This window comes from Psammomys obesus, unplaced genomic scaffold, assembly GCF_907164565.1.
Source record: "Psammomys obesus unplaced genomic scaffold, mPsaObe1.curated_primary_1811, whole genome shotgun sequence".
Lineage (NCBI taxonomy): Eukaryota > Metazoa > Chordata > Mammalia > Rodentia > Muridae > Psammomys > Psammomys obesus.
Window position 1 is genome coordinate 1,500,427 of NW_026596147.1, and position 9,305 is coordinate 1,509,731.

A 9,305-nucleotide genomic window follows, 5' to 3' on the forward strand; every position below is an offset into this window, starting at 1 on the left:
GCTGGACAAATCCGTTGTTGCTGCGTCATCCTTATCGGCGAGGGCTGTGCGCGACAGAGGTCCTCCTCCCCTTCCATCTGACCCTACCCTATCAGGTCTCATCAGGACTGGCTGCATAATCTTCCTCTGTGGCCTAGCAAGGCTGCACCCGCCCCCCAAGGGGAGGTGATCAAAGAGACAGCCACTAAGTTTATATCACAGACAGTCTCTGTTCCCCTTACTAGGGAGCCCACTTGGAAACTGAGCAGCCTATGGGCTTCCTCTGAGCAGCGGTTCTAGGTTCTCTCCATGCATGGTCCCTGTTTGGAGTATCTCTACAGGACCCCCTGGGCCTAGGTATTTTGGCTCTGTTGTAACCTTGAAAAACCACTTTGGAAATCACTCTAGTGCTTTATCAGAAATTTAGGAATAGTGCTACTTCAAGATTCAGCTATACCACTCCTGGGCATATATCCAAAAGATGCTAAACCATACAATAAGGACATTTGCTCAACTATATTCGCAGCAGCTTTATTTGTAATAGCCAGAATCTGGAAACAATCTAAACGTTCCTCAACTGAAGAACAGATACAGAAATTGTGGTACATTTACACAATGGCATACTACTCAGCAATTAAAAACAAGGACATTATGAAATTTGTGGTTCACTTTCTTTTCTTCTTTGCTCAAGGACAGTTGTCTTTTAAAAAATAAAGGCATCTGACTCCCTTAAATAGAGTTGGATTTCCCTACATTTTTTCATCTTAAAGCTAAAACATTTGGTGCAAAAGTTGACATTTGCAAAAGGACAACCTGTTCCGATTATATTAACCTGATTCTTCACAAAGATTAAGTATGAGATCATTGTTGAATTTAAGCATAATTACAAAGAATATTCAGTATCATAAGTAACCAGCTGTATCTCAAATAATCTGTATCTCTGATATAGTCCGGACAATAGTGAAGAATCACCCAATTTTAGGATAAGATTTAGTATCAAACTATAAAATCACAATTAGTAAAAATGTTTATTGTAGATCTTACATAGAGTCAAATTTGGACAAAGATTAGCAATATATAAAAGCACAAATCACAGTTAAAATAAATGATTGGAGCCGGAATGTAGCTCAAATGGTAGTGTCTTAGCCTAGCATGCAAGAAGTTCTAGGTTCAATTTCCAGAACCCCGTTAAGTCAGGCATGGAAGCATAATCTATACCCTAGCATTTAATACCCAGAGACAGGAGGTTTAGGAGTTGAAGGCCATCTTTGACTATATGGTGAGTTTAAGTTCATCCTGCAGTACAACTTGAGACTGTCTCAAAAAAAGAAAAAAAAAAGAAATCAAAATCAGAAGTTCCGAAGATCAGAAAACATGCTGGGATCTATCTGTAATGAATGGCTACATGGATGAAAACAATTACCCAAAGCAAAACAATATACATAAATATACACCAAGATAATCTTCTAGAATAAAGGAACAAGAAAATGAAGAAGCAATGTAGTGAGAATCTTGTTGTTTTTTTTTTAACATAGAAATGTATAAATAAATTAATGAAGGAACAAAACATAGAAATGTTATGTGAATATGTTTTCTTTTTAATCCCCAGTGTAGGATATGGGGCTGCTTTAGACTGTCCACAGCAGCTGACTATGATTTGTCCTGTGCTCTACCTGGGGTGTGATTTTGCCAGCTGCAGAGAGTTTGTTTGAAAGGCTGGCGCCCCCAGAATGGTGTGGCCGCTGCTTCCCTGCTGCTGCTGCTGTTTACTGGGTTGCTGTTTGGAGATTCTTGACTAGGACGATTACATTTTCCCCAAGGAACTTGACACCCCTAATCAGCAAAAAGTAGTCTAATGATATTGATGCCTTACTTCCCCTCTAACCTACTTTCTCTTTTACCTAGTGTTGGGGAGGATGGAAGAGATAGGGGTGGTATAGAGGGAGAAGAACCCAATAAATAGCCAAAACATCCAGTTACAAGGCAATTCAGAGTCACTATGAATGGCCAATAAATGCAGGCACTATTTAAATATTAAAAGAGGCTATCAAAGGAAGTATCATGAACAAAGGAAGGAAAATAAAGTAGAAGAGTGGTCTTGCAGTACATCTCAGTGGTACAGTATTTGCCTGACATGCACAGAACCCTAGGCTTTAGCCTCACCAGTACACTATAGGGTTAAACTAAAGAAATTCTCATTTTCTCTCTCTCTCTTCCCCATGTCTATCTCTGTCTCTTGCTAACTCCCTGGAGCACAAGGAATTAATACTGAAGCTAATACTGAGATGTGAACTCATCACTGAAGAGAATAAGAGGTTCACTTGGCATTCCTTCCCTTTCTCCATACTCCTTTCTGGGAGCATAGGCAATTTTTTTTTTCACATCTCTCCAGGGAGCCTCTTGGTGACCTTATGTACCAATTGAAAATCCAGTAAGCATATCAAGGGGCTGGTGCCAAACTGCCATCAGGGTCCCTCTGATTTCCACACTAATCGGCCCCTGTACTATAAAAAGACGTGATGGGAGAATGAGGTCCCAGCCAGCGCCCCAGCAACTGCCTGGCCACAAAGTCTCCACTGGGCCTTCCCGAGTTTACAAATGTTCACCCCTTAAGAGGAAGAGTATGTGGGGATGGTCTTGAGGGACTAATTCTATGTGCATTTAGCAAAGAAAGCCAGAATGAGCCTGGGACATAGCTACAGTAGCAGCTGACTTGTGTAGTATACAGAAGACCCTGGGTTCAATCCTCAGTACTGGAGGGGCTAGGGAACCACCAAAAAGAAAGAGACTTGGGAACCCTCAAACTTCATCTATAAAGAGCTGCAGAATCTAGGAAAGATAGAAGTTATCTCATGCTAACGGACATCAAGACTTCGTGCGGTTTAAGTGTTTGTATTCCACTAAAATGGCACTACTCACTCTGTAGTCTCTGTTCACATCGCTGAGCTGCCAATAGTTATCAGGGAGGCCCATTCGCTCATATTCTTCACTAAGATCAACCAGTGACCAGCCCTGCTCACGTTCTTCCTTATCCAGCTTGGGATTGAAGGAAAAGCAGTATAACTCCTCGTATTTAACTGCAAGAGAAAGAGAGAGCAAAGCCAAATCAAGCTAAGCCAAAGCCAGAACCAAACTGCCCCCAAAACATTCTGTCCCAGCTAGAGTTCACCATCCCAGCTTCCCAATCCTGGCATGGGGACATGGGTACCTACCCTGCTGCCATGGACAGGGTCCCACAAACCCCTCCCAGGAATGGCAAGAGGACCTTGGGGATGCAACTCTGCAAGAGCCTCCTTCCCTATAGAAAGTAGGATGTTTCCTGTTGTCAGCATATTTAACGACTTTAAGAGTGAATGTATTTTCCAAAACACATAAAATACAGAGTATAAAGTAATTACATATATAGGAACTCATCAGATGTCTAATGTGCTTGGATTTGGAGCAGATTTTGAGAGACACAGTTTGATGCTTACAATACTAAGAAAGAGGAAACTAAATAGTTACAAAAGCAATAGATTAATGTTCCCACTAAAAATGTTTGTGTTGAACAACTGTACACATAAGATAATTGCATTGCTCTTAAGAAATTTATAGGAGTAACTAATAAAATCAGTTCATAATACACACGTAGACTGTGCACAGAGTCCAAACTGAGGGATGTACCATGAAAGCCTGCCTTCAGCTCTGCCAGGACATTTTTATCCTTCAGGCTTCTGAGGTCATGCCTAATAGCCTCACTGTTTCCCTTTTCCCAACAAAATCTAGCATTTGACTCTCTTTGCTGTGGTTCTTGCCATATAAGGGAAATATACAATTTAGCACTGCCCAACAGGAATGTAATATAAGCCACATTGCCCTGACAAAAGTTGCTGTGGCCACATTAAAAAATTAATTTAGTAATATTTTAATCCAATATAGCTACTGTAACATGTATATAAGACAAAACTGCTCTGTCTGGGGTATACCACGTGGACTACAGCTCAGTTCAGGGACTGCCACATTTGAAAGTGCTGCATGGGCAACTCTGGCCAGTGGCCACCATACTGGAAGTACAAGACTTAAGAATTCTTGATGATGATGAGCCCTTGTTTTGTTCTAGATTCTGTTCTAACAAACTCATCAACCCAGCTGATTGGCACCAATGCTGATCCTCACTTCAGAGATGAGAAAAGTGGGGCAAAGGAGACTGATGAACAGCATTTCTGCAGGGTCATGAGGCTAGGAAAGGGGGCATCCAGACAGGGAGATGAGCTGGCTGCATGCTCAGCATCACTGTGCTTGACGCTCCCCATGGCAGCTCTCAGGTCTCCCCTTATTTTCCCTCTCCCATGATAAACTTCCTGTCTCTCCAATGCTGCCTGCATCCTCAGTTTTCTCAGGCCCTCCCATTTAGTGCTCAGCTTGCTGAACACCCTCTGTGCAGCCAATTTAATGCTCCTACAAATGACTGGAGGCCCTATAAAGGCTCTGGCCACCAGCAAGAGGCCAAGGAAAACTCAGCTGTAAGCTTGTTTTGACTGCTATTAAGATGACTCATCCACAGGAAAGAAGAAAGAGACATCGTATTTTGAAGAAAGATAAAGACATTTTCAAGGACTGCATCTTTTTCACTAGACATGTCAGAGGCACCACTAGACAGATTATGTTCCACTTCAGTCTTCTTGACATCACCTTTCTAAACTTAAGAACAGAACACTGGCAATGGATCAGATAGTAACAGTACACAGACACACTCACACCGACCAGACATGATCAGTAAAACAGTTTCTGTCATATGAGCTAATGGGAAACAGCAGAGAAGACTGAGATCCTGTTCTAGGAACAGCTGGTTCAACAGTGACCCATCTTTTCCATTACTGAGGACCATTTTCATGACTCAGACTTCTGCTACCACAACGCTAACTGCAAATGCAATTGTGGGAGATGCCAAAAGGAACTCTTGAGAAATCTGCAGCTCCCAGGGGGAAATAATGAAAGTTAAGCTTCCTTTGTTAAGTGTTTACAAATAGATTTAAAGGTAGGAAGAGAAAAATATCACGTGACTGACAGCACTCTGCATGTGGGCTGATGCTGAACAATGAAATTATACAAGACAAAGAACAATGGACAGGAAGCTCATTCTGGAGCTCAATGACATTAGACTAGAGTTACACTGAAATTATAAAATGTTTTCTTTCAGACATTTTTATAGAAAGAGATGATAAACAAATCCTCAGGCCCAATTTTAAGCAAAATGAGGGTAAGAAAGCCTCCATTTCATTGATGTTATTACTGTTGACCAAACCTGGATCTTGCTAATATACTGTGGGTAGAAGCCAGCCTACTCTGTACACTAGGGACTGTGTAATTTGAGAAATTAAAAAATACCATAGCACAGACGTACATTTTACAAAATAGTTCCCATTTTATTTTATAATTGTTCTGTTCTTCCCACTCCAATGCTTATCATAAAATATGGCACAAATTTTAACAGTCACCAGGGAAGATTTTAAAAAATTGGTATAGAAAATAAATTTAAATAAAAAGATTTTAAAAACGGACTAAAGATTCCCTGCACTCTGTCCAAAGGTTGGCCATAAGTCTAAGCATCTCTTTTGATAGTCTGCAGGGCGGACAGCCTTTCAGAGGCCCTCTGTGGCAGGCTTCTAACTTGTTCCCTGTGTTTTCCTTCTTCTGATGTCCATCCTCTTTGCCTTTCTGGATGCAGATTGAGCGCTTTAGCCTGAGTCCTTCCTCTTGATCAGTTTCTTTAGGTGTACAGATTTTAGTAGGTTTATCCTATATTATAAGTCTATGTGAGTGAGTATATACCGTGTGCATCTTTCTGCTTCTGGGATAGTTTACTCAGAATGATCTTTTCCAGTTCCTACCATTTACCTGTAAATTTCATGATTTCCTTATTTTTCATTGCTGAGTAATACTCCATTGTATAGATGTACCACAATTTCTGCATCCATTCTTCAGTTGAGGGGCATCTGGGTTGTTTCCAGCTACTGGCTATTATCAATAAAGCTGCTACAAACATGGTTGAGCAAATGTCCTTATACTGTACTTGAGCCTCTTTTGGATATATGCCTAGGAGTGGTATAGCTGGATCTTGCAGAAGTGCTATTCCTAGTTGTCTGGAAAGCGCCAGATTGATTTCCAGAGTGGTTGTACAAGTTTACATTCCCACGAGTGGTAGAGGAGGGTTCCCCTTTCTCCACAACCTCTCCAGCAAGAAATGGGAAATAATAAGATCTGGAGAGGACAGGAGCTCCACAAGGAGAGCAACAGAACCAAAAAATCTGGGCACAGGGGTCTTTCCTGAAACTGATACTCTAACCAAGTACCATGCATGGAGATAACCTAGAACCTCTGCACAGATGTATCCCATGACAGTTCAGTGTCCAAGTGAGTTCCATAGTAATGGGAACAGGGACTGTCTCTGACATGAACTGATTGGCCTGCTCTTTGATCACCTTCCCCCTAAGGGGGGAGCAACTTTACCAGGCCACAGAAGAAGACAATGCAGCCACTCCTGATGAGAACTAATAAAATAGGATCAGAAGGAAGGAAAAGAAGACCTCCCCTATCAGTGGACCTGGGGAGAGGCATGCGTGGAGAAGGGGGAGGAAGGAAGGGATTGGGAGGGGAGGAGGAAGGGAGCTACATGGGGGATAAAATGTGAATAAAGTGTAATTAATAAAAAAAATTAAAAAATGGACTAAAGAAATATTTAGGAGTGTTCTGTTTACATATACATCTTTTAAATTTGTAAACTGACAAATTCTAGGTATTTATTTATGAGGTTCAATGTGGTGTTGAGATTATTACTTGTGTGTGTGTGTGTGTGTGTGTGTGTGTACATGTACGGGTGCATATGTGTGTATGGCATGGCCTAGGTGTGGTGGTCTGACAACAACTTTCAGGAGTTGGTGCTTTCCTTCCACAATGAGATCAGATTATCCCGCTTGCATAGCAAGCAATTTAAACTGAGCAGTCAACTTACAAGTCCTGTTAAAAATTTTTAAATACAATATGGTAGGATTAAATCAAACTAATTAACTTGAACTAATAAACAGTTTTGTGAAGAGGACCTTTGAAATCTTAGCAGTTTGATACTCACTAATAGAGAGTTTGATACTCACAAAAAGATAGGCTTGCCATGCTGTGTAATAGATCAAAAAGAAACAAAATGGAATCTGGCCTACTCTTCCTAAGTGGGGCTTTGGAGTCTAAGGTAGCTCCTTCCTGCTCCCTCTACTCCCACCCTTGCATGTCCATCATTTTCTACCTGTTGTAGACCCCACACTGCATGCAGACGCAGTGCAGGTCTTCTGTTAGCTTCTTCTGTTTAGCACACGGTTCTCTATTTGCATCCATACTTTCACAAACGATAGATTTTTTACCTTTTCAAAGCTTAATAGAAATCCATTGTGTATTGCAGGGATTAGAGTGAGGAGCGTCTCCTGTAAACTCATGTATTTAAATCCTTGGTCTCCTGCTGTTGCTATCTGAGGAGATTATGGAATCTATGGGATGCAGAGCTTTGCTGGGGGAAGCACATTACTGGGGGAGGGGGGCTTTGAGGGTCTTATAGCCTCACTCTACTTCAAATTTGTTTTGCTTTTTGGGTGTGGTTAAAGATGTGAGTGCTAAGCTTCCAGGGCCAGCTGTTTTCTGGACTCCAGCCCCCTGCAGCTCCAAACCCAAATAAACACTTCCTTCTATAAGTTGCCTTCGCTGATATTTTAATCAGAGCAATAGAAAAGTAACTAACACCTGCACACACCGAACATCTTCTTTATCCAGTCATCAGTGGATGGACACACACGCTGATAGCTGTGCTACTGTGGATACTGTTATAATGAACATGGAGGAAGCCGTCTCTTCACTGTAATGACTACAAATCTGTCAGATGACTCGGACGGCAGCTCTGCTTCGTTTCTGAGGAGTATTTTCAATATATTCATTTATAGTCCTACAGCACATGAGAATTCTCTTTTCTCCATATGCTTTCTGATCAGAGTATTTTCTTGTTTTCCACATCAACCACTCTACTAGCCATGAGGTGCTATCTCAAGGTGGTTTTGTTTGTTTGTTTGTTTGTTTGTTTTTAATCTCCCTAATGATTAGTGACATTGAGTTTCTCTCCTGTTACCCATTCAGATCTACTACTGAGAAGTGTCTAGTAGATCCTTGTGATTCTTACCTGGATAATAAGTTCTCTTCACACATTTTGGATAGCAATCCCTCATCAGATGGTTGTCTTACAAATACTTTCTTTCAATACACAGGCTGTTACTCAGCCCAGGAACTATTGCCTTGCTTGCACAGAAGCTTTTTACCATACAGAAATCTTTAACTTTGAACAGAGGGAAAACTATTTGCCTGTTCAAGCAAGGCCATGTCCCTTAACTGATTCACAGACATAAATATCCCTCAGACTTCTCAAATCTACAAGTCTGCGCCACCACATCCAATAGAACAACTCGTGCTGCAGTGATGAGCAGCAAGGGCCTCATCCTACAGGGTCCTTACTGGGAGGGCACACTGGACCTCTTCTTATGAGAAGCAAAGCAAAACAAAATAACAACAATGATAAACAAACAAACCAAACCGAGCTTCTGAACTACAAGGGTAATCTAAGATACAGCTGTAACTTTAAAAATTACTTTTAAATCACATAAAGTTACATACTTTATTAATATATTATGGCATATTACCTACTGAGACAACATAATTAGCTTAACAAAGGCAGACAATGTTTTTGAATGTTCTTCTATCCAAAAATGCAAACTGACAATTCACAAAATATTACATGAAGTGAATTAAGCATCAATATTTCTAGAAAGTCCAACTGGTATTTCAGTCAAAAGCACAATAAAATCGGAGCAGAGGGAAGTGTGATTTCACTGTTTAGCATTATAGCTGTGTGTCCTCAGCTCTGAGTATTCACTAGTTTTACACTATTGTTCACTCTGTCTTCTGAAGCAGGAGTCACTCCACGCCAGCTCAACCTCCTTCTCTCTCAGAACACTGAATTACCTGCCTTCCAGAAGAAACACAATCTCATCAAGTGTAAACTCTCAATAGGGAACCTGTCACTGACCCCTTGTTCATTCTGCCACATTTGAAGAGGTGTCACCTGGCTGATGGAGGAGCAAAGTGTGTTAAAAGGAAACACCAGAAAAGAAAGAAGTAATTTGTTTTTCAGCTGTCAGCAGAAAAAGTTTTGAGAAGAGAGTACTTAAAAAAAAATGAAGAGATTTTATCTCATTGTGGAGTAACTTAAAAAAAATATAGGGTAGTTTAATGTTAAAAGTACTTTAAACATTCAAGAA

The 9,305-nt window shown here is 40.8% G+C and overlaps 1 protein-coding gene across 2 annotated transcripts in view; it reads right to left on the reverse strand.

Annotated features, from left to right (window-relative positions):
• Mtmr7 (myotubularin related protein 7) overlaps positions 1–9,305 on the reverse strand; it is a 91,170-nt gene that overhangs the window by 42,415 nt on the left and 39,450 nt on the right. For both annotated transcript variants that reach the window (XM_055593573.1, XM_055593572.1), the window contains exon 4: positions 2,899–3,056. In XM_055593573.1, the coding sequence (XP_055449548.1) occupies positions 2,899–3,056 (158 nt within the window). The remainder of the gene's footprint in view (positions 1–2,898; positions 3,057–9,305) is intronic.